A 25403-nucleotide genomic window follows, 5' to 3' on the forward strand; every position below is an offset into this window, starting at 1 on the left:
ATACGAATATAAAAGCACAACCTATAATTAGCAAATGCAAGTTTCAAAATAAAAATTTGCTATCGGCGGTACTTTTTTCTTAGAACTTAATTTTTTAATTAGTTTACAAAGAACAAACTGAGCGGATGTGTTGGCGATCATAATTACACTCATCTAAGATTTGTATAGCAATGCTATGCTGAAAATACCAAAGGTAGTTCCTTCTTTTGAAACACAATTACAAAAACAAATAGATCTTCCGCTTCTTCCAACTAAAGACATTTAGTGGCAATTATAGCAGTTTAATATGTCGCATCCTGAAAGGTTAAAACTAAGTTCCCAACGATACAAATTGCGACTGCGTATGTAACGTATCAGAGTGCAGATTCGTTGTTTAATTCCTCAACCATTCGATTAACCTCGCGAACTTGATGACGAAGCAGTTCGTTACGCGTGTAATGAGGTAACGAGTATCTCAACTTCTCCCAAAACCATCTTTCGCCCCACAGCAAATAAGTTCTGGTGAGGAGCAACTCGCGCATATCCGTAGGAATCATGTCACGCACCGAATTGTCTATCAACACGAGAATTATCCTCTCCGTCTTATCCTCTAGAGACTGCACCAAGGCTGCTTGAAATTCTGCTAGACACCACACGCTGTTTAAAAACTCTTTGGATATAAGTAAAATCGTCTTTCTGCTGTTTCTAGTCGAAGTTTCTATTTGAGATATTATGCAATGACCCGGAATCCAATCGCGCTCGTGGATACACACCTTGAAGAAGGGAGGTTTTCCTTCCAGATTCTTTAACAGCAACAACGCCATGTCCCTGTCGCTGGCGCAATAAGAAATGAAGGCATCGAACGCTTTATCTTTGTCCAGTTCGGAAATCTTGCAGCAGTACAGCGAAGGCAAATGCACGTACACGTAAGCCAAGATGGTGTTTCTGTATTTCAGAAAAACGAAACATAATAACAATATTAAAATGACTACGAAAGATACAACGGAACCGGAAACAATTAGAGGAATATTCGTTGTGATCGAAGGAGGCAAACAAAACGCATCATCCGGAAAATTCAATACGGAAGACACGACAACGGTGTTGTTCTCCGACAACAATCGACTGCACATCACTTCTTCGGCTTCCATTATCTTACGAACGTTGCGATTCAACCACAATTTGAAAGGTTTGAAAGAACAATTGCACCAAAAGGCATTGTTTCTAATGTCTACTCGAATATAAAAAGATTCACTTACGTATTGCAAAAATTTTTCAGGAAAATCTTGCAGACTGTTGTATCGAAGAGAGAGAACTTTCAACGAAGAAGGAAACGTCCAATGCTCAGAGGGATTTAAACGATTGTGGTCCAAGTACAGTTCATCCACTCCAGACCAATTATCCGTAATTTTCATTGTAGAAAGAGAGTTGTGTTCCAGGTGAACGATTGTGGTGTTTTCGGGAAGTATTGCGGGAGCGTGGGAAATATTGGAGAAAGAACAATTCACCATGACCGAAAAGCCTTTATATAAGTAACAGCGACACTTCGGTGGGCAATGTTCTACAACGGGACAAACCACGTAGGAAGGAACCAATTCCTCGAAAGTCTTGTTCCTCAAGTCAGAAGGAGAGTAGCAGAGCAGCGATCGACCGAATCTCGAAAACTGAACCTCTTCGATATAGTTTCTCAAAGCGCAGTCACAACGTAAAGGGTTGCCTAAAAGAATAATATTATTCATATTTTTGGTGATTTTCCCTTCGACTGTGGTGATATTATTGTCCATCAATAAAATTACAGAGCGATTATCCGGAGGGAGGTGTTCGGTGTGAAGAATCGACAGACGATTTTGTGTCAAACTGAGCAGCATGATGTTATACGCCGTCCAGTCGATTCGGGGAAACTCTGTGAAGGAGGTGTTGGAAAGCCCCAGGTTTGTCAAACCGGGCAATCTTCCGAACGGTCTCGGACCCGAAATTGATCGAATGGGGTTGTTATTCAGATTCAATACTTTCAGATTCTTCAAAATGTCAAACTTTCTCTCTTCTATCTCCGTTATTCTGTTGGCTGCTAAAAATAATGCTACAATATTTCGAATGTCCTCAAACACTTCGAAGGGAATTCCGGTTAAGAGATTGTTGCTTAAATCCAGTTTCGTCAGCCATTTGTTTCTACGGAACACGTTGAAAGGCAATTCTTGCAAACGGTTCTTATGTAAATAAATTTCCTGGATGAACACATTATTTAAAAACAAATCGGGATGCAGACGATCGATTCGATTTTCGCAAATTCGAACTTCGGTTAAGTCGTAACAAGAGGAAAATATCTTCGGGGACAAGTCACTGATGTCGCAATTGCAGACCCCAAATCTCTGTAATTTTGAGACGTTTTGCAATAGCATTTCCGGTAGAAAACCGAAGCTGTTGTTGTTCATGTTCAGAAAGATCAAATTAAAATTATCTGCAAACAAAGAAGGGGGAAGAGTATTTAAGCGATTGTCGTTTAAAGTAAGCTTTTTAAGGTTTGTCAGTCCTCTAAATATTGCGGGAGGAAGAAACGTCAGCAAATTTCTGTGCAGACGTAATTCCTCTAGAGATCGCAATCCACGGAACAGAGTCTCCGGAAGATCCTCTAAACGATTGTCGAAGAGATGTAAAGATTTGAGTCTAATCAATCCTCGAAATGCATCTTCTGGAAAACTTTTTATTCTTCCTAATACAACGTAAATCATTCTTAACGATGGGAGACCATTGAGTAATCCATTGGGAAATCTTTCCGTCATCACGCGCAAAACATCGATCCTTTCAACGTTGCGTAACTCCTCTAAAGTGTACGTGACGTTTTCCATATGATATAAAATGATGTCGCGAAGATTCGGAAGGTTCTTGATGGTGACACGCGAATTCGGTGGAACGTCCTCGGAAATCAAAGAGAATTTCTCGATTCTTTCATCTCCTAGAGAAGTTCTGACATCGGGAAAAGAAAGGACGCAGTCTCTTAACATCACGGAAGCGAAGTAACTAAAATTAGTGCACACGCGAAGCTGTTCGGCGTCAAAAATGTTTCCTCGACACACCACGTAAATGGCTCGGTCTAAGTAGTTGAGATACGAAGTAACGTTCGATCCGCATTCCACCATTCGATTCATTTCTGTAATGACGTAACCAAAACGGTCGCTGACGATGATCTGCCCCTCAACTGACGTGCAAAGGAACACCAGATGAACCAAGAAGATTTTCTGCACCATCTGAAACGAAATTAATATATGTTGCTGTTTGAACAGATCTATTTTATTTAAACAATTTCGAGCCAATAAAATTTTAATGTAATTCTGGATGCTGCAAAACTTGCTTATGAATCAGCAAACTCTTTGATTGGCTTAACAGATAGAGTCAATACGGTATGAAAGAAGTGAGCGTTTCGATATCTTAATTTTACACATTGTACTGTACCTCAGCAGCTGGATAGGGAGGGTCTAAAACACTGTGAGTTTTGTGTCAGTTGTAATGATGTTTCTGGAATGACTTTCATTTGGAAATGACTTTCTTAAGTTTTAGGAAATATTAATAAGATCGTGTAATGAACCCAAACGTAACGACGTTGAATTAAACCAAAAACACCTGTACGTGAAATGTAACAATCCTATGCCAACATGCGTTTTATGTACGCAGAAACAACTTGTTCATAATAGCGACATTTTAAAGTTGGAAATCTGCGAAAGAAACGATAGACTGAAAAACCCTCTGTTTCAATTGGTTAATTGATTGTTATAGGCTTTCCAGTTGCGACTTCAAGGAATCTTTTAACATATGCCGTAAGAAGCATAATACAGTACTTTATAAAATTTAAGATATCGATTCTAAACAAGCTGTTTTACACGATACGAGAGGAATTGAGTATCACCACCAGACTTTTCGATCTTTTACTAGTTATAGATACATTTAGGACCAGTTATAATTGGAACAAAAATTTTTCTACAAAAGCTGTGGGCTGGAATCTCGACTGAGAGAATGCCCTATCGGAAACCTTCAACTATAAATAGATAAAGTTTTGTATCTTTCTTGAAAACCGTGGAAAATTTGAAGATTGCTAGATATATTTCACATACTTCTTTTAAAGGGACGTCTTGGCAGGATATGCAAATTCCTCGTGCAGCCTTAGCGTATATGCAATGTATAATGGAAGATTGCACCAACAAACCACGACGTTTTGCTAATAAATGTCGTGGTGCTTCCGTTAATGGACTGTAATCGTGAAGATTTCGCGCAAATTGCGATATGAAACGCACGATGCACGCTGAGTACAACCGAGAAGAAAACGAACTAACAAACTCTCCAACACACTTGTAAACTTTTAAATCTTAACGGTTAAAGACAGGAGAGGGAATTCGAGATGCCAACGAGGATGAAACGGTAGATTAATACGATGGTACAGATAGATTTTACAGTTTATCGTGTTAATGTTTAATATTGTATGAATTATATTGAAATATTGAATAATCTCAGTTACAACACTATCTCGAATGGGATCGAAAAAATTTTTTCTGGTTATTAGCTTTTTCAAGTGGTTTTTTTTTTTTAATAAAACCTATCTCTACCCTCAAAATTAAACTTTTTGCCAGTTTTTAATAGTTAAAAATATAAAAAGTTTTTAAATAAAAGATCGTAACATATGGCGCTACCAAAGGTTGCCGGGACAGTTAAGCAACTCGTTACTGATATTTTCTAATACCAGTTTTGGATTCGTGGGCGTAATTAATGGAATATGGCAAAGTTTTATCAAAATGGATCGAACATATTTTTAGAAAAAACACAATTCTTTAATTAACACGAGCCGTGTTATCTAAAGAGAGAGAGAGAGATTCGAGCAAACAAACATACCTTTTTATAAAAATTCGCGCCACAGAGAATATAATCAGTAAACTTAAAATTTGTTATTTAAATGAACGGGGAGTTTATCTTTTGTCGTCCTTTCTCTGCACTTAGAACAGGTCACAAAGATTTAAAAGAAGACATTCCACTTACGAAATTCGAATTTGTCTGTTCTTACATAAACTGGCTTACGTTGTCCTGACCCGATAAAATGACTAAATTAATCTGTTAACCAGTGGATTTTTTTAGTCAACTTCTATGCTGCCATACAACCCTATTGTAGTGAAGTAGCCATCTCTCTCGCCGTTCTTTTATTTTAACCTAAATTTACGATACCGAAAAGGAATAAAAATAAAAAAAAAATGAAATCGCGATTTTCTATAAATCGTGTTTATTGTGCTCCATAACACTGGCATAACACCAAAGTGACTTAATCGCAGGCAAATCACAAAAAGCGAAATAGCTTGGCTTGTTATTTGAAGAGCAACCACCCAACTGATTTTCTCATTTATTATCTTCGAAGAATATATTTCAATTTTTCCCAAAACCACTTTTCTCCCCACTTCAAATAAGTTTTGGTTTTCAGCAAACGACGAAGATCCTCCTCCAGCTCTTTTGAATTCTCCAATTCTTCCACCAAAACCAACACCAGGTGATGAATTTGATCTTGCATCATTCTGTTGTATGCAACACGAAATTCTACAGTAAACCACATGCTGTCCAAGAACTGTCGCGACAACAATATCACCGTCTTTCTACTGTTATTCACAGAATACACGATGTTTTCGCTAATAGGATTACCCGCCAACCAATCACGTTCGTGAATACAAAGGCGATATGTGGGCTCGAGTCGATTTACCATCTCCATGGTTAACTCTGAATCGGAACTATTATAACACACAAAAGCGTCGTACTTCTTTTCCTCGTCGTCGAGGACCCTGTTCCAACACGGCAAGTACACGTCTCGACTGTAAAGAAAAGCCAATATAGCGAGTCTGTAATGATAAGAAACCGCTATAAGCATGGCTAACATCACCAACAACACTACCGAAACTGTAAGAACGATCACTTGCCATAGAGGCAACACGGGTTCCTTTAGACAGAACACATCCAGCGGTATACTTTGTATTAGCTCATGCGTTACGGAATTGTTAACTCTATTGACTCTCCGGCAGGTTACGTCCTCAGAATCACGGATCTTAAGCAGATTCCGCGTAAACCACTTCTTGAAAAGGACAGAGTGACAATCGCATTTCCACTCGTTTCTGGAAAGAAAGATGCTGAAGTTTGACGAATCTTCCACCCGCTTCATCAAAGAAAGGGGCAAATCCGACAACTTGTTTCCATCTAGAGCCAAATAGCGGAGATTTTCTGGAACTACCCAATCGTTCAGTGACGTCACCGAATTGTTAGTAAGATAGAGATGGGTGACGTTTTGCCACGTAGTCCCGTCCACTTCGGACAGATTGGCAATGTGGTTGTCGTTCAGGTAGACAAATGTTGCATTCGCGGGAAGATTCGCGGGTGAATTAGACAAATTTCTATGAGAACAATCGATGGCAATTTGATCTTCTAGTGTCAGGTAGCAATCGCATAACGAAGGACACTTCTCTTTTTGCGGACAGACACTGTAAATGGGCCAGATTTCTGTCAGTTTCCTTTCGGAACGTCCATTGCATCGCAGGATACTGGAATCTGGAAAAATGCGGACGGCGTTTTCGTCAGAATGAAGAAATCGCAAGAACTGTCTGATTCGACAGTCGCACTCGATGACGTTTCCCGTGACGTTATACACCGGATAACTGTTAGAATGTCGTCGATAGTCGATGTAGACGGTGGAGATGTTGTTGTGGTCGAGCAATATCTTGGTGTGCTTCTTGGTAAACACGGGTAGAGTGACTTCCCGGAGTTTATTGCGGGATAGATCGACTTCAGTCAGGTTGTTATTCGACCAATCAATATTAGGAAAAGTCTTCAGATTCGAGTTGCTGATGTTTACAGTTTTCAAATAATTGCTAGGACCAAAAGGATATTTTGCGGGTAAACGTTCAAAGTTGTTATTTGATAGGTTTATCTCCCTCAAATTCAAAAGAGGTAAAAATGTATCTTCGTGCAAAGAGGACAAATCGTTATCAGATAATCGCAGCACTATCAGTGTCGCTAAGTGCTTGAAGATATCTTTATGTAAATGGTTCAGTTTGTTGTACGCTAAGTGTAATACTCCGAGCCTCGTTAGGTTAGAAAATACTCGCGGTGGCAAAGTCGATAATTTATTTTCACTCATATACAAAAGTTGCAGATTTTCCATGTTATTAAACAATGCTTCCGGGACACGTGTAATATTGTTACAATCTAGAATGAGGTATTTTAAGGATCTTGTGTCTGAAAATAAAGATTCCTCCAGATGTTCCAAAGAGCACCTGGATGCCCGAAGTTCTTCTAAGCGTGTCAAGCCTTTTAGGAATCCTTTGGGTAAGTTTGTTATTCCAATGTTATCACTCATTTGGAGGATGGTTAAGTGAGAGAGGGAGGAGAGCAAATTTTGCGGAAGAACCGTCAGTTTATTGTTTTTGATCCGAAGCACTTCCAGGCCGAAGAGATCGGAAAAGAGATCTTCCGAGACGTTCTCGATCTGATTATCGGATAAATCTAGATGTTTTAACAGTGTGAGATCTTTAAAGAATCCACGTGGAATCTCTTTTATTTTGTTATCGTGCAAGGTTAGTATTTTGAGATTGTTCAGGTTTTGGAATAGATTCTCCTGAAGATCCTCCAGATTTCCATCTACTATTTGCAAAATTGGAAGATTTGTCAGGTTTTTAAATGGTGGTTGCGTAAAGGAAGTGAAATTGTATCTGAATATTTGTAGCGAGTAGATGACGGGTTGGAAATCGAACGTCAGATCGAATGATCCTTCGGTTCTTATTCCGGACAGGGATATGTTCCTGACAAATGGCATCTTTTCAATGTGCAATCTGTAATAATTCTGTTCGACTGTGGTGAATGTAACTTCCAAGTTGCGTATGACGAAACCAGACAAAAATTTATTGATACTAAAATTTTGAGAATAACAGTTGCGCATTATGAACACAGTGTTTTCTGTCCGTTGCAAACACTGGATGTTACGACGATCCGGAATTCTCCTGTAACAATCGATTAAAAAGAAGTGAACGTTAACAGCGACCCTAACGTTTTCGTTTTGAATACAAACGGTTCTGGTGTCCCACCGAAGAAAACTGGGAGGACACGTGACAATCTTCCATCTATTCCAGTCGTCGTTGCAACACTGAGTCAAAGCGATACAGACGAGGAAGTCGAACAAGTTCTTCATTTTCATCTCCGTGGCATTCTGCAAAGAAAACTTCCATTTAATCCGTTTTGTAGGAATGACACGCTGATGAGAAAGAGTTTAAGTGGCATTAATTTGTATGTTTTGTAAATAATTTTAAAGAGATGGCTAATGTAAATTATACGTCGTTCTATCACATTTTTATCCGTCTTCGGCACTTTCCAAGTCTTCTAACGACGGAAGGTAATAACAAACGTCTTTACAGCCCTATTATCGTCACGGTAGCTTCTAGTCACTTCCAATTTGCAAAACTGTCGTGACAATTTTCCTCGATACCGCTTCCAAGGTCAATTGCCGTTTTTATTTTACGAGTAAAATTTTAACTTCACACAAAGCTTATGCACGTATACAGATGACAAAGAAACCTTCAAATACTGAAGCTAAATCTATGTAAATAGAACATACACAAGGAATTTTTGTTTATTAACTACAAAATATATTTTACTATTATTGTTTTTAATTTACTTGGCATTCTATAAATTGTGCCGATGAACATTTGCAACTCCAATTACTTATATACTTCCTTAAAAATAAACTAATCAATCTACGAAACAATTGGGGAATTAATCTTCAGAAAGAGGGAAAACGGGCCTACGAATGATTAAGAATATAAGTTTGTCTGTTTCAATACGGACAGCCATCCGAACGTTCTTTCAACTAAAAATAAATATACAATTGTTCAAGGACGAAATGACGCAATGAGGAAAGTCGACTCTTGCCACATTTAACGACGGAAGACGAAATCGCCGTGTGTATTTTAATACTTAATAAATATTTTAATTCGAATTATAGAAAGATTTTTCACAGATCAAATCATTTTATGTTAATTTATCGATAGAATCGGACGTAGGAGAAATAATATAAACAACGATTTTACCTTTTTCTCGTGTTCCGGGATCAAACACTTATTACAGGTGTTAAAGATCTTCTCGTTTCTATTTGAGTTACTTTCTATACAAAGCAAACTTCACTCTCTACGAAAGAAAATTCTGGACGTTACGTCCAATTAACGAGTTATCTTACTTTAAGCGTTACTCTCACCGATTAAAAACAGGTTAAACATTTACCTGGAAGGTGATCCGTGGCCGCGCCACCGACACGGCTGTTTATCCAATTCCTTATATCGGGGTCATAAGCAGTTATGTCGTTAAATCGATAAATACTAAGAGAAAGGTTTCTTTTTCTCTTCAAAAACCGTCGATATCGCAAAGTTGGTACAATATCCGGTTAGAAAAACGACGGGAGATAAAGGCGGAATTTCTGTGGAAATTTCCCTCTGTCGTGTGGATGTAGACGTATAGATAGAACTTCCTTTTTACGACGCTTAAATCAATTGTCTTTTCAGATTTACTATTTATTATCGAAGTCGCGTGTTACGTTCGGTGGATGTTTTTCGAGTTAATTAACTTATTTATTATATAAGAAATCTGTGCTAGAGAATTTAACGCGTACACACGGTGGCCGGTTCGGGCCCCATCGACGAGCCGAAATTTTCTGCCCGGTCTTCGCGTGTCTAATAGAGTTTAATTTTTCCAAAAAATATACAAATATATTTTCTTACAAAAGTAATTCCTCTCGTGTAGCGCGGCTTTAAACCACGGATATAATCTACCGGCTTATTCTCGAAAAACAATGTCAACAATTCAATTGTTTAATTACAAAGGAAATGATGTGGATACAACTCGGAAAAGAATAAAAATGAAAGTGTGTCTAAGAATCCATAGTTACTTGTGACGTCAATCACACCTAGGTCATCGGTCCTTCGCCGTAAATTTTATCGCGATTGGTGTTAACGCATTCGTCTTCAATGCGAAATTTATGATTTACTTGTCGGTAAATAATCGCTTCGAACACTCGACACGTCTCAATTAAAATAACGTTTTAAATATTATAAGTATTTTAATTTTTAAATTATACGTCTTTATAATTTGATAAAACGTCACAGTCGATCGTCGAGAGACGAAAAAACAAATAAATAGGGTTTTCACTGTACGTATGGGGGCACGGTTTTCCTTTGTTCGGTTTGAAGTTTAATAACTACCGTGCGTTTTGTGGCAAATTTCTGAAATTTTGCAGAGATATTTGCGTATTAGGGATTCGATACAATTTAAATTTTGGTGGTTAAAGGTGGAGGGGACGGGAGACAGAGGGAAATCACGTGTCGTATCTGGTGTAAGATGGGATTTAATGGAAATTTTTTATAAAACTCGTCTCTGCCCTCGAAATTAAGCTTTATGCCATTTTTAATAATTAATAATATAAAACGTTTTTCAATAAAATCTTAAAACACATGGCGCCACACACAATTTTAACTTTATTGCCGAGAAAATTACGCGAATTTTTTCCCTTAAACTATCGATTTGTTTAAGACGGAATATTGACAATTTACGAAAATTTTAATTAAGAATCGTGTTATTAAAACCTAATTAAAACGGAATTACGGTTGTATAATACGATTTTTATCATTCAAAAGTTCTCTTTACGTATTTGCAGTTTGATTGAGCGAATATTATTGACTAATATAAGTTAATGATTGTAAAATGTTCTTAATAGGAAGAGTTTAAAATAGTATTAGGTACGAAGACAAATGACATGCCGGCAAATCCAGCATTTTTATCTAATTCGACGTTTTCCAACCTTTTCAGAATTATCTCCCCTTCTCTTTATAATTTATCAAATATTATTTTGTTTGATAATTTTACGTTGCACAAAATCTAGCAATTTTAAAAGCATTGTTTTAACTTTCAATTGCTTAATTTTATTTTTTGTTTCGGTTTCGGTTATTACTTTTAGTTTTAATCATTTTTATTTATTTATTTATTATTTAATTTTGCCTGCATTTTTTAAATTAATTGCAACAGTTTTCTTTCGCCACAATAACTATTGAAGTTGTTTTAGTGTTGTTCGGCGCGAAAGATAATCAAATTTTAATTTATTTTAATATTTTTAGTAATTTGATTAATCTTTGTTTTATAAATTTGCCTGCTTTTCAATTAGTTTTTTGTACAAGTACATCATTTATATAGTACTAAGGACAGTATCACGGCAATTTTACATTATAATTTACAAATTTACAATTAAATTATAAATAAGTAACTCGTAGGTGTTCTATACATTAGTTATTAAAGATGATAAAACTGACACTTAATATTGACATTCAGAATTAATTGTAAAAACCACAAATTTCTCTCGTAAATGTCTTCCTTCCGTAGTTCCCGTTGTCAATTTAAGGCAACTCGGACCTCTTGTCCGAGTTGCCTTAAAGGTTGAAGGCGCGGTAAAAGTATCGTGAAAAATGCAAACGTCATTTATGACGTGATGTAAAAGGCGACTGAAAGATGTTATTGTCGGGGTATCCTGCCGTAAAAATCATATTGGTTTCAATTCACAATGGATCTTACTGGACTTAAAGGGCAGAATACAGCCCAAAGAACCCCGTGCGTGACTCCACCGACCTATGACAAAAAGAATGGAGAAGCAGTTTTCTCCATCCTTCATTCGCGTCTCTCTGGTGGCATTCCCTATCAGTCGATGAAAAAAGAACACTACGAAAGAATTGGAAGTCTTTAAACTATTCTGAAATGAGGAAAAAATAGCAAGAAATGGTGTAGGAATACTTTTGGATGAAAAGTACAAAAGCAAAGAGATAGAGGTGGAGAGGAACGGTGATAGATTGATGAGAATAAAAGTGGCAATACGGACAGAAATAGTAAATATGGTATCACGTTATTCCTCCACGCGGGATGTGTGGAGGAGAATAAGAAAGATTTTGAGGAAAGTTTAGAAGAGATGCTACGAAAAATGGGAAGAGAAGAAATTATTATAGTTGGTGGAGATTTAAATGGTCGTGTAGGAGAAAAATCCGAAATGCAGATAAAGTACACGGGGCATGGGATATAGAGAGAAAAATGAGAAAGGGCAAGGGATAATAGAAATATCGGAGGAACATGACTCGAACACGGCGTTGCTCGGACAAAAAATAACAGCAAAGGTTAAGATTATTACATTATTTCGCACTTCAAACTCTTCCATTGTATTATATTATAGTATTTGATTTATATTTACAAAGGTTATATTACGTAAAAGTTTACGACACCGAGTGACCAATGTAACGCATTTCAAAAATTCTTTAAACCGCGTACACTAGAAGAATAAAGAGTTCTAAAATGTGTTAGATTGGTCACTCGGTGTGATAAACCCCGACGTAAGATAACCTTTGTAGTAATATAAATCAAATACTATAATATAACGAACATTGAAACGCAAACCACATAAAGAGTTCGCTTATTTCGGCCTACCATTGTCACGTTTATCGCCATACTCGGACGGTACGAAATGGCGCAAATTCATCAGTGAAGTAGACACCAATAGAAAATACGATATAAAAATCTGTATCATTGGCAGCCGAATATCAAACGGTAATCTGCCAACCAATCAAATTCCGCAAAAAATGGACCAAATATTTAAACTCGGAACCCTGGAATACCACTTAAAAGCATATTTTGTGCAGGCCGGTAACCTCGGATTACGCAATTTTTCTATTCGAATGCCACCATACCACTGGTCGGATAGAAGGAAATCAGAGTTAATTCGACTAAAAGTAGTGGTTTACCTCCTCCCGGATGAAAGAATGGTCAACAAGTACTAATTAATACCAGTCTACTATTAATATTTGAAAAGTAATCTGTGATAGACAGATTTGGATGGTCCAGCGTGTGATCGACGTTGCTAATCTCGTCGTCCGAAAGACTTCGTGTGACTTGTTTAAATTTAAAAAAATCTTGTAAAAATGCTGGAATAATTGCTTTTATGATAACACGTGTTAAAAATTTTGGCAACAGACTGTAAACTACGTGGACAGTATTTTCCATTCTCGTAAATATTGCCTTAAAAATATTATTGGGCTGTAATTTGAAAAAACTGTAGAGTTATAAATTCCCAGTTGTCCGTCCGTCTCCTACCTCCCTTAATCTAGACAACGGATTTAGATGGATGAAGGTCGAGACCAGCGTGGAAACCGTAAGAGAAAAGAACCGGATTACCTACGGTATACGCTATTTTTTAACGCTCTCTCCTACGACCAACGAAACGTGTATTTTTCAAACTCGACGAGTGTGGATAGACCCACGACAGAAATGGCATAGTCGTGAGGAAAGGAGTTAACTTAAGAGTTGATATTCGGATTAATGCGTAAGATTTCTGAAATCCTAACCCGTATTACCAATGATGCATTTTGATATCCGGACCGAATTTGAACCCGGATCCCTTACGACCACGAATTTCTACTTTAACTCGTCGCTGTCTCGTTGATCTTTTCTCGTGGACAACTACAGTAAAATCTAACGTTGCCATTAACTTTATTTTTCGAATAATGTGGCTTTTGTAAAGTTAAAAGACGTTTTTGTATTTCAAACTAATATTTCGCAAATTGAAATACAACTATAGTTTGCAGCGATGCGAAGGTTTTTAATTTAATAAATTTCGATGGAATTTTATTCACCTTCATTTGATTTATTTTGGAACATTAAATCAACGCAAATTTTAACAGGAATATTTCGACATTTTCTGAATTTTAAGTTTTGTAGAGTAAGAACTTTTTGAATTTTTGTTTTTACAATTTCTTCTAGTTGGCGCTACTAAACGTTTATAGTCGATTTCAAAATTCGGCCTCACTAGTGGCCGAGCGGTTCCCTTTTCTGAACAGTGGGAGTTCGGTCGTAAGTTCGCCCCTTGTCAGGATGGGCTGGCTGGCCGTGGGAGTTTTCCGGGTTTTCTCTGTCTGTAACGCCAGAATAGGAGTCAGTTATCTTTAAAAAACCTCCAGGAAGACATTCTTCCGCGTATAAACAATATATAACTACTAATCACGTCACATAACTGTTCTGTCACGGGGCGCAGTAGCATACCGGCTCTCACCCATCGACGAGACAAGATTCCAATTTTTTTTTATTTTTCAGGAAAAATGTTTAGTAAACGATTACATTTATTGCGTATATTTTGGATGTGCGTACCCCACGTGAGGGTAGCAGAGAGGTGGATGCCTAGTACCTTTTTTTTTTTAACTTTTTGCGCTTTGTGGCCACTAAGAGAACCTCTTTTAGCATGCCCATTATGAGTTCGGCCAGTTCCACAATAGGGCGGTGCCGGTGTGAGGACGGGCCTAACATATCCAGATGGACCACCCCGGAAAAATTCTTGTGGATTTACGACTCGTGCCGAATTCGAACCCGGATCTCCCACAGCGTAGGTCGCCACCTCGACCGCTTGTGCCATCGGCCGTTACCTTAGCACCACTAGGTTGGGTACAGTGCGTAGGTATTGTGTCTGGATGGCATGATCTTAATTATGATGCTTTTGAAAAGAATGGGAAGGATGACACATTTGTGAAGTTGGTATGTGACATGGTTGATGTTTGTCACAGTACGAAGAAAGGTAATGTGTGACGATGCAAGACTTGTAAGAGTGCTACTGTGGATACAACGGCGATGCCGTAAGCACACATAAATTTGAGTAGTTTTCAAAGATGAAATAATTCGCTGCCGTGAAAAAGATCGAAAAGAAAGGGAAGACCACGCTGCTCCGGGGAATGCCCTTGCGAAGCGTGCTTGTGGTAGAAAAGCATTTTCTTCCATTTATACGATTACTTGTCTGCCTTTTAGAAAGTTTTCCCAGCCAGGAACAACTGGCGGAACCATCCAAGATCTAATCGCCATTGCTGAAAAGCACCATGCGACATTAACTACTCTATCAAATAAAGTCAACGAAACCATCCAAACTCTACTATCTCAGGCTAAGTTCGGCTTCCTACTACACTGAATAACAGCTGCACCCTCCGCATGCAAATAAAACTAACCCTGCTCTCGTTTTCGCAGCGCACCGTTAAAACGATATCGACAAATACGTCAAAACACCGGTCCGATTCCTCCTCTCTATGCGGAATCCTCAACCACACATCCACAACGTCTCCGGTGTATCTCTCGTTAGGATTCCCTTCATCCACTTCATGCGCAACTGGCTTAAGCAAGATAAGATCTTTATCACCCGGTCTATTTCATAACAGATCTCTCCCGAGGGATTCTCTCACGCATCCACCTCGACGAAGACACTGACGATTTTCATCGACCAGCGAAAACACTGTACGGTTGTCGTCACCTCTCGGAGATGGAAACAGCAATAGTCAGACTACACCCTCCACGATTGCCGCCGATGGGCTTCAAAAGGCAATAACTCGGTGACGGATAGCCTTCGTTGATATCTACCGCAGAGAAACACCTCAGCCTACTTCTCGTTTTTTCAAATCTAAGCTCGCCTCGAGGATCTTTTACATCAGAAGGTTTACGTTAATTTCTAACTTTTGTGCTATTTCCCTTAGAGTTGCACCACCAATTCGACACTCACTAAAATCATTCTGTAACGCTTTTGATTGGTGCTGAATATGTCCGTCTGCACCACGACAGTCCCGCCACTTGATCACCATGGGGCTTCGTCAGTCTCGGCTCTTCACAAATGTCACCTACTATAGAAACCTTCAATATTAAAGTTGGTATGGTGGTCTTCTGCTTTCCATCAGGGGCATACTAAACTGCAAAATGAAAATATCATGCAATTCTGTGTGGTGAGAACGTGTCGGATGAGGAGTTTTGAGCCACGCGATTGGTTAATTGTGGGAGAATGGCTCAAAGAAGAAGCGACGTGAAGTGTTGTACTCGGTAAATAGTTAACACGATCGCGAGAGTATAAGGCAACGTTGTAGTTATATAGTCAAATTTAATAATTGTCAAATAGCTTCTTCATGTCTTCTATTTTGAGGAACATGCTTTCAGGTGGACGCCACGTTTATTTAAACTTGAATGCAATTTTTTGAAGTTTTTCGTTAAGTACACATCAGTGGCGTGCCGTGACATTTGATGACAGGGAAGCTGTGTTTCTGTAAGAAGCCGACTTCCAGGGGCAATCAGTTAATTGCGCGTCAGTGATGGTCTAGGGCAGTGGTTCTTAACCTTTTTATACTCGCGCCCACCAAATATTTCATAATTTTTTTGTGACCCCCATTTTTTAATAATAATTTATATTTGATAATTTGATAATTTATCTATAATAAATTGATTTTTTTATTATTGCTTTATTTTTTATATAATAAATGTAAATCATAACTTTATTATTTCATTATCTATTTAAATAACATTCAAACTTCACAATTAAACACGAAAACTCATTAATTTTTAACAGAAAATAAAATAAGAAACATGTCGATAAATCGATCCAATGTCGATGCTAAAACTAAACTAAAACTAAAACGCCCACTTGTCGTAAGGATTTTGCATAACTTTTGCAAAAATATTTAAATTTTCAAAGCCTACTATTTTTCCTAATTATTTTTAAAATTCCAAGCATTAATAGTTTCTTAAAATTGCTTTGGAATAAAAGAAGTAAATACTGCGGTGTAAGTAGCATATTTACATTTATTTCTTCTGTACTAACAAAGTTGTATGTAGGAAGAAATACAAAATAAATAAATAAAAACTAAATAGGATAAACTTTATCTTTCTTATTTCACTTTTCAATACGATATTCGGATTATACATCAATTTTCTTTTTATTATATTCCGAAGGAAATTTTGCATAATTTGGCGGCCCCGGCAAACTTCTTACGGACCCCCAGGGGCCGCGGCCCCTGTTAAGAATCACTGGTCTAGGGTCCATTCGTATTCATTTGTTCGATAAGCCAGTAAAAACTGTAGACTTCTCTAAATGTATTTTTAATATCACAATTACATTCTGAATCGCTAGCCACGATATAAGGGCTAAAATTAAAAATAAATTATAAAAACTTACTCGGTGAAATAAAATGTGCGGTGGATATACATACCTGGTACAATGTATTGTTCGATTGTATTAATATACTTTTAAAGAAAATTATAATTAAAATATAGCTTTGTAAAGAAACGTACATAAAAATAACATAAAATAGTCTTTACTTTTTAAATCTTAAAACAATCCACTTAGTCAAATATCTCGATACGAGTAGCTAATGGATGGAACTAGTGACGGTCCAGGTAGGTGTGTAGTGAGTGTGTGCGTGCCAAATCCCGAGGGTGCCGATACCGGTCAATGTCAAATGCCTCTTTTGTCGCATCACTAGTATATCTCAAAGGACGCCACAGGGCTGTTGTAAATTTTAAACGTTTCTCACCGTAGCTGTAAAAATCTAACTATGTTAAACTTAATAGTCATTCGTTTTCTAACTAATTCGTTTTAATACCAGGTGTACACGGAAATCAGTTTCCCACTGTACTGAGCGAGTGATTGGTTCTGTTAAGCTTTTGTTGAAGTAAAATTCTGGCTCTTTCAACAGGGTTTTATTTATGTCCCCATTCCCTAATCTCTTAATTATTTAGTCACTTCTTAAGTAGAAATAAGTCGAAACCAGTTACTTTGTACCTGAATATCTGTAGTCTTGGGAAAACAGTGGAAAGACAAATTTTTATGACAACGGATATATAAATCGTAAATTTAAGGAAAATAAATTCTAGAGCTTTTTTTTTGTACCATTGTATGTACTGTACGTCTCATTCATTAAATTTGGTTGTAAATGATGCTGCCAAAGTAACAGTTAATTTTTAACACTTGTACTAGAATTGTACACGTTTTTTCTGCATCCCCTTACAGATGGGACATACTAAATCGTAATATCACCGGTTTAACATCGAAATCCGTAAGTAATATAAGATGGGAGAGCGGAATAAACGCGGAATAAATATATCAAATATTTTAATGGAGTTTTTTTAAACTCCTGTCAACTATACAGAACTATCATAAAAACGTGCCAGTAAACTCCTATCGGTTGGGTTGTTATAAATCTAGTCTAGGGTGGGCAACCCTTTTTATAACACGGGCCAGAATAAATTTTACGTTTTTTTCCGCGCCGTAGTAGTTAATTGACGCCTTCTTGTGACTCGTAATTTTTTTAGTCTGCAAATATGAAATAAATAAATAAAAAGTTAATTACTACATTTATTTCTTCTTATCGTTTTCGAAAATTACAAAGAATTGGAAAAATAACTAATTAATAGTTATTTTTCCAATTTAATAATCTATTAAAGATCTCGCGGGCCGGATAGAAACTTTTCGCCAGCCGTAGCTGGCCCGCGGGTTGCCCGCCGTTGATCTAGTCTGCTCGTGATTCGCATAATCGGGCGAGGGTGGCCGAATATCTAGCAGGCGGCTAACAGCCCACAACCGCTCCGGGATATAAAGTCGCGTACTCTTTACGCGTGTGTCGCTTCTACCAGCTAAACCGGGTGAGGTTGGTGCACTGTAAACCGCGATGTGCTAATGTCTATATAATCTGGCTGATTGGAGACTGACCCGGTTTCGACATTCCTTCCGCCAACCGAATTATTCGAATATACAATAGCAATCTTATCGTTTTTTTTCACTTGTAGTATAGAAATTTGTAAAAGATACATAATGCAGTTATAATAAAATATTAATTTTAATTAATTCAAAGTACGTTAAAATATGAAAATTTATATTTTATAAAATTCAAGGGAAGGTCATTGGAAGGTGGAATCGGCGCTTCCATCGCTTCCAATGACGGCACGCCACTGTATCACATGTGTGATTTATGCTCACACCTAGATTCCGTAACCCGAAGAAAATCAACCGAAATACTAAACTCGTAACAAATGTTTCGAGTGGTCGCTCCGATCTCTTATTTAAAGGAAATAGACACCAACACAAATACACGTCCACTCGTACAAATACATACATACGTAAACACGCATATTTTCGCCGTTATTTTTTTCATCTTTTTCTTAGTTCAGAAAGTCTCACAAGATGGAGATTTACAAAAGTCTCGGCGGGTCAAACTTGACTCGATTCCAATACTTTCCCTTGTTATGTAAACATAACAGTCAAAAAAGTAAAAATGGTGTTAACAACAAATTATGAAAGTTCTGAAATTAGAATTTGTATTCGAAAAAAGGGAATTTTTACATTACACAACTGCACCAGGTTCTCCTTTGTGTAAAAATTTAATGCGTAATGAAAAGACCCGGTAGTTTGAAAATACACGAAAGTCCTAAATTCCGAAGGTAATATTTGTATTGCGTCTAGGATTTAGGAATTTGACATCAATATAAAAAAGTATTGTAATAATAACCTTTAGTGTAGTTTTTATAAATACAGTTATTTTATCAGTCTTTACTTCATTTTTTATTTTTTTAAATTACCGTTAACTTTGTGAATGTAAAACAAAACGAATTTTCAAAATAATTCATTAAATTTTTACGCAAAATGTATGAATACAGTAATGGGCAAACCGAACGTTGAGATTGAAAATGGCGGATTTTTATGCGAAAACAATACAGTGCTCTAGAGCAGCGGTGGCCAACAAGTCGATCGCGCGCGCCGTCATCGCGATGCCAATTTTGGTCGATCGCTCGCGATGTCTCGACTTAATGCGTTACACTTGTAACTGAACGCAACGCGTGAACGTAACGCGCAAAAGCAACAATATGCATCGCAGTTACGACTGGACTCGTAGAAAACACAGCCATTTAGCTCGAATATTTGATACCGTCACGCGGTAGCTTCTTTTCTTTAGTATTAACAATATTATTATTATTAATCAATATTATTTATCCACGGTGACAACGTCGAGTTTCAATTTTTCATTTGTTTAAAATGTAAGTACTGTTTTTTATGTTTTAAATTAAATTATGGCTTTTCTTACCTATCTATTTACTCGATAAGTGAGCGTTTTCGGCAACAGACCTCTATATTTTTGGATTTTTGGAAATACGTCAATTAAGAAAAATGTCCCAGTATCACCAAATGTAGCAAATATATTTATTCCCGTTTCGGAACTACATACCTGTGTGAATTGGCATTTTCATACTTAAAGTTAACGAAGACTAAACGTTCTGCCCGGACCGATTTCCATACTGAAAAATCATTATTATTATCTTTGTCAGGATATACACCTAATTATGTTTCCTCGGTAAGAGACGCGCAAACTCAGTCCTCCCATTAATGCAACGTAATAAAATAAATTCTAAATCTATCTTTATCAGTAGCTAATTTGAATTAATAAATATTGTTAATAATTACTCGTGTTGTTTTAATTCCCCCGGACGTGAGTATTTTGGCCCGTTGAATAATTACGTTGTTTTTTACGTAGGTAGATATACGGGGTGTTTCGGTACAAAGAGCACTCCCCGAGCTATTGATAGATTAGCAAAAAATAAGTCTAAAAGTCTTATATCATTCTTCCATGATAAATTTTCCTCGCCCAAAAAAAATCGCGAAAGTAAAATCTTATAATCAAATTATCGGCCGTACTGCGCAGTTATACAACAACTTTTTCGAGTTTACGAACAAATAGTACCACAATTTATACATTGTAATTGATAAAAAAAATTAAATTATATTTTAAGTTAATAAAAATCTATCTCGAAAGTGTCGAAAAATCGATTTTTTTTAGGTGCCGCCTGTACGGAATGAACTCGTAACTGCAAATATCAAAAGTTGGATCTGGAAATTTATTTTCTTTATGAGCCTATATCTTGAAAACTTAATAAGTGATTTAAAAAATAAAAAATAGTTTTGAACATATATTTTCCTTATCTACCCATAGCTCGCGGGAGTGCACCTCGTACTGAAGCACAGTGTATAAACATAGTATGTATTTCACACCCCCCTCGCCACTTAGACTATGCCTACGACGACAAGTCGATCGCGACACATTTTTACGATAAAAAGTAGATCTTATGTACACAAAAGTTGGCCACCCCTGCTCTAGAGAATTCCACCTGTCAAAAGAAATCTACTGGCTGACGACATTGATTGTGATTAAAATTTCGATCAAAAAGAGTGTTTACACTTACAAAATAATTAATATTTATAAATAAATATGTTTATTTAACTGAATATATAACATCTTTTTATTATCTCTACGTTTCTTTCACCGTGTGCATTAGTCAATCGAATCTCAAATTACGCCATTTTCAAATGACGCTTCAATTTCTACTTTTCATTTCTTTAAAAGTTGCACAGTTGTTGCGCATTATCATACATTTTCACATCACAAATCAAAGTGCGCTTTCGCTGCTTAATTCCGGAATTTTTGCACTTACGTCGTCCACTCGATAACGTAACGATTTACGACTCGAGTAACGAGGTAACGCGTATCTCAACTTCTCCCAAAACCATCTTTCGCCCCACACCAGGTAGGTCCTGCTAAGTAGAAACTCGCGCATATCCGCGGGAATTACGTCACACATCGAATTATCTTTCAATACGAAGATTATGTTTTCTGTTTTATGTTCGAAAGTCTTTACCAAAGCCGCTCGAAACTCCGCTTGAGACCACACGCTACTCAAGAATTCTGCAGACAGTAGCAACATTGTTTTATCGCTACTTCGAATGGAAGCTTCTATCTGATATTTTACGTCATAACCAGGCATCCAATTCCGTTCGTGGATGCACAGCTTAAAAAAAGGGGGTGTCTCCTCCAGTTCCTTCAACAAACGCATGACGATGTCCCTGTCACTGACACAATAAGAAATGAAAGCATCGAACGCTTTATCTTTGTCCAGTTCGGAAATCTTGCAGCAGTACAGCGAAGGCAAATGCACGTACACGTAAGCCAAGGTGGTGTTCTTGTATTTCAGAAATAAGAAAGCGAACACCATTGCTAATATTCCTAGCAGACAGACCATGGAACCGAAAACGATGAGAGCAACGTTCGTTACGATCGAACGAGGCAAACAGAACGCATCATCCGGAAAATTCAATACGGAAGACACGATAACGGTGTTGTTCTCCGACAGCAATCTACTGCACTTCACTTCTTCGGCTTCCACTATCTTACGAACGTTGCGATTCAACCACAATTTGAAGGGTTTGAAAGAACAATTGCACCAAAATGCATTGTTTCTGATATCTACTCGAATATAAGAAGAATCACTTACGTATTGCATAAATTTTTCAGGAAAATCTTGCAGACTGTTGTTTCGAAGAGAGAGAACTTTCAACGAAGAAGGAAACGTCCAATGCTCAGAGGGATTTAAACGATTGTGGTCCAAGTACAGTTCAGTTACTCCAGACCAATTATCAGTAATTTCCATTGTAGAAAGAGAGTTGTGTTCCAGGTGAACGATTGTGGTGTTTTCGGGAAGTATTGCGGGAGCGTGGGAAATATTGGAGAAAGAACAATTCACCATGACCGAAAGGCCTTTATATAAGTAACAGCGACACTTCGGTGGGCAGTTTTCTACGACGGGGCACACTACGTAGGAAGGAACCAATTCCTTGAAAGTCTTGTTCGTCAAGTCAGAAGGAGAATCGCAAAGCAGCAATCGACTGATTTCCAAAAACTGTACCTCATCGATGTAGTTTTTCAAATCGCAGTCACACCGTAAAGGGTTGAGTAAGACAATAACGTTATTCATATTTCTGGTGATTTTCCCTTCGACTGTGGTGATATTATTGTCCATCAATAAAATTACAGAGCGATTATCCGGAGGGAGATCTTCGGTGTGAAGAATCGACAGACGATTTTGTGTCAAACTGAGCAGCAGGATGTTATACGCCGTCCAGTCGATTCGGGGAAACTCTGTTAGGGAGGTGTTGGAAAGACCCAAGGATGTCAAATATGGCAGTCTTCCGAACGGTGTCGGTTCCGGTAAAGAGCCCAGAGGATTGTTATTCAGATACAATATTCGCAGATTTTTCAAGAGGTCGAACTTTTCCTCCTCAATCTTCGTCATTCTATTTCCCGTTAAATTTAAAATTTGAATATTTCTTATGTTGCTAAATACTTCGAATGAAATTGTGGTCAGGAAATTCTTACTTAAATTCAGTGTAGTGAGCCGTTTGTTTCTACGGAACACGTTGGAAGGTAATTCTTGCAAATGGTTGTGATGTAAATTAATAATCTCGATTAACGCGTTATTTACAAACAAATCGGGGTGTAGATGATCAATTCGATTTTCGCAAATTTGAACTTCGGTTAAGTCGTAACAAGAGGAAAATACCTTGGCGGGCAAGTGACTGATTTCGCAGTTGCAAGCGGCAAATCGCTGTAATTTTGAGACATTTTGCAATAGCACTTCCGGTAGAGAACGGAAGCTGTTGTTGTTCATGTTGAGAATAATCAAATTAAAATTATCTGCAAACAAAGAAGGGGGCAGATTATTTAAGCGATTGTCGTTTAAAGTAAGCCTTTTAAGGTTTGTCAGCCCTCTAAATATAGAGGGAGGAAGAAACGTCAGCGAATTACTATGGAGACGTAGATCCTCTAGAGATCGCAATCCACGGAAAAGGGTCTCGGGAAGATTCTCTAAACGATTGCCGAAGAGATGTAGAGATTTGAGTCTATTCAAACCACGAAATGCATCTTCCGGAAAACTTCTTATTCTTCCTGAAACTATGTAAATCAATTTTACCGATGGGAGACCATTGAGTAATCCGTTCGGAAATTTTTCCGTCATCACTCGTAACACGTAGATTTTGTCGATGTTGGGTAACCTTTCTAAATTGTACGACACATTTTCCATATGATATAAGACGATGTCACGAAGTTTCGATAGGTTCCGGATTGTAATTTGCGAATTCGGTGGAACGTCCTCGGAAATCAAAAAGAATTTCTCGACTCTTTCATTTGCTAGAGAAGTTCTGACATCGGGGGAGGGAAGGACGCAGTCTCTTAACACCACGGAAGCGAAATAAGTAGAATTAGTGCACACACGAATCTGTTCGGCGTCAAAAATGTTTCCTCGACACACCACGTAAACAATTCTCTCGTAATCGTTGACGAAAGAAGTAACGTTCGATCCGCATTCCACCTGTCGATTCATTTTTAGAGTGATGAAGCCAAATCGGTCGCTGACGAAGATCCATCCCTCTACTGACGTGCGAAGGAACAACAATTGAGCCAAGAAAATTTTCTGCACCATCTAAAACCAAAGTAAAACTTATCAATTTCTGACCGGATGTGTTTTTATTAAGCACGTTCAGTCTAGTAAAGTGTTAATAGTTTATACGGTACCATTATAGAACACTTCGTAAAGTACGTAATAGTAAATTACTGTTTGACCCGTTGGTTAATTATAACAAAACTACCATATCGAAGAATTTAACTCGAGTCGAATCGCGAATTGTATGACGCCGTGTATGACGACGTAAAATGGCGCCGTGTCGCCTTGTGGCGTGCCCTCGTGCTACGTACTTTGTTTCTCAGAAACCAAGTCATACACCCCCATTAAAAGTTAGGTACAGGTGTTTTACGGATCTGGTGTCTGAAAGTAGAGATACCACCGGATTTAACTCGTTGCAACACCGAATCAATTCCTTATAAAGGAATGAACTGTCGAAATGAACGAGTCTCAATAGGCATTAATTTTTGCTGTATAATTTTAAAGAAGTGGTTAACGAAATAAATTAAACTTAAGTAGAAGATATTGATAAAGGCCTTTACTGACAGATTTTCATTACATTTTCGCTTTTACAGTAATAAAGAAGTAATCTACTACTATTGTGAACGATTTGGCACCAGATACAGAGAGAGCCGTGGAACGAATTAATGTCTGTCAAGACATAAACTGTGGGAAATTATAGACGAATTGCAATTAAACTGAACAAGCAGAACCCATAAAACATTTTTGCTTCGGAGCCAGTGTTTTGTGCGCTTGTGTGACAGTGATTTGACGTGTTTCGGTTAAACTCGAGTCTAAACAAAATATGTGAAAATGAAGTCATATGCCCCACATCCTTCTTCATCTACGGCACTTTCTATGTCGTTTCGAGATAGAAGATAATGACGGATTTGGATACAGCCAAATCGTAACACAGCACTTCTAGTGAAATCTTATGTCTGCTTTCGTGGACAATTTTTCTCGATATTGCCAGAAGAATCGAAAATTGTTGATTCCATCTCGTGGTCAACATTTTTTAAACTTTTTCTAATGATTACGCGAGGCATACACTGATGTCAAACAAACCTTCAAATACTGGTGGTAAATCTTTGTAAATAGGACATATACCGGGAATTTATGTGTAAATAGTTGCGCAACAATACTACGAAACAAACTCGTATTTCGATATTAACCTCACCAGTTTCTTTACGGACAGACATCGGAACGTTTTTTCAACTTCAGATAAATAAATAATTGTTCGTGGACAAGAATGGTGGACTCTTGCCACA

The 25403-nt window shown here is 37.5% G+C and overlaps 1 protein-coding gene across 1 annotated transcript in view; it reads right to left on the reverse strand.

Annotated features, from left to right (window-relative positions):
- Positions 1 to 273: 273 nt before the first annotated feature.
- Positions 274 to 25403, reverse strand: part of LOC136979001 (uncharacterized) — a 28115-nt gene continuing 2985 nt past the window's right edge. Inside the window, exons 2-5 of the mRNA XM_067274880.1 lie at positions 21295 to 24156; positions 15048 to 15209; positions 5359 to 8248; positions 274 to 3259 (exon numbers count right to left, since the gene is read on the reverse strand). Coding sequence (XP_067130981.1) covers positions 354 to 3259; positions 5359 to 8248; positions 15048 to 15209; positions 21295 to 24156 — 8820 coding nt within the window. The 3' untranslated portion in view covers positions 274 to 353. The remainder of the gene's footprint in view (positions 3260 to 5358; positions 8249 to 15047; positions 15210 to 21294; positions 24157 to 25403) is intronic.

Source organism: Centruroides vittatus, unplaced genomic scaffold, assembly GCF_030686945.1.
Source record: "Centruroides vittatus isolate TY-2023 unplaced genomic scaffold, ASM3068694v2 contig_566, whole genome shotgun sequence".
Classification (NCBI taxonomy): domain Eukaryota; kingdom Metazoa; phylum Arthropoda; class Arachnida; order Scorpiones; family Buthidae; genus Centruroides; species Centruroides vittatus.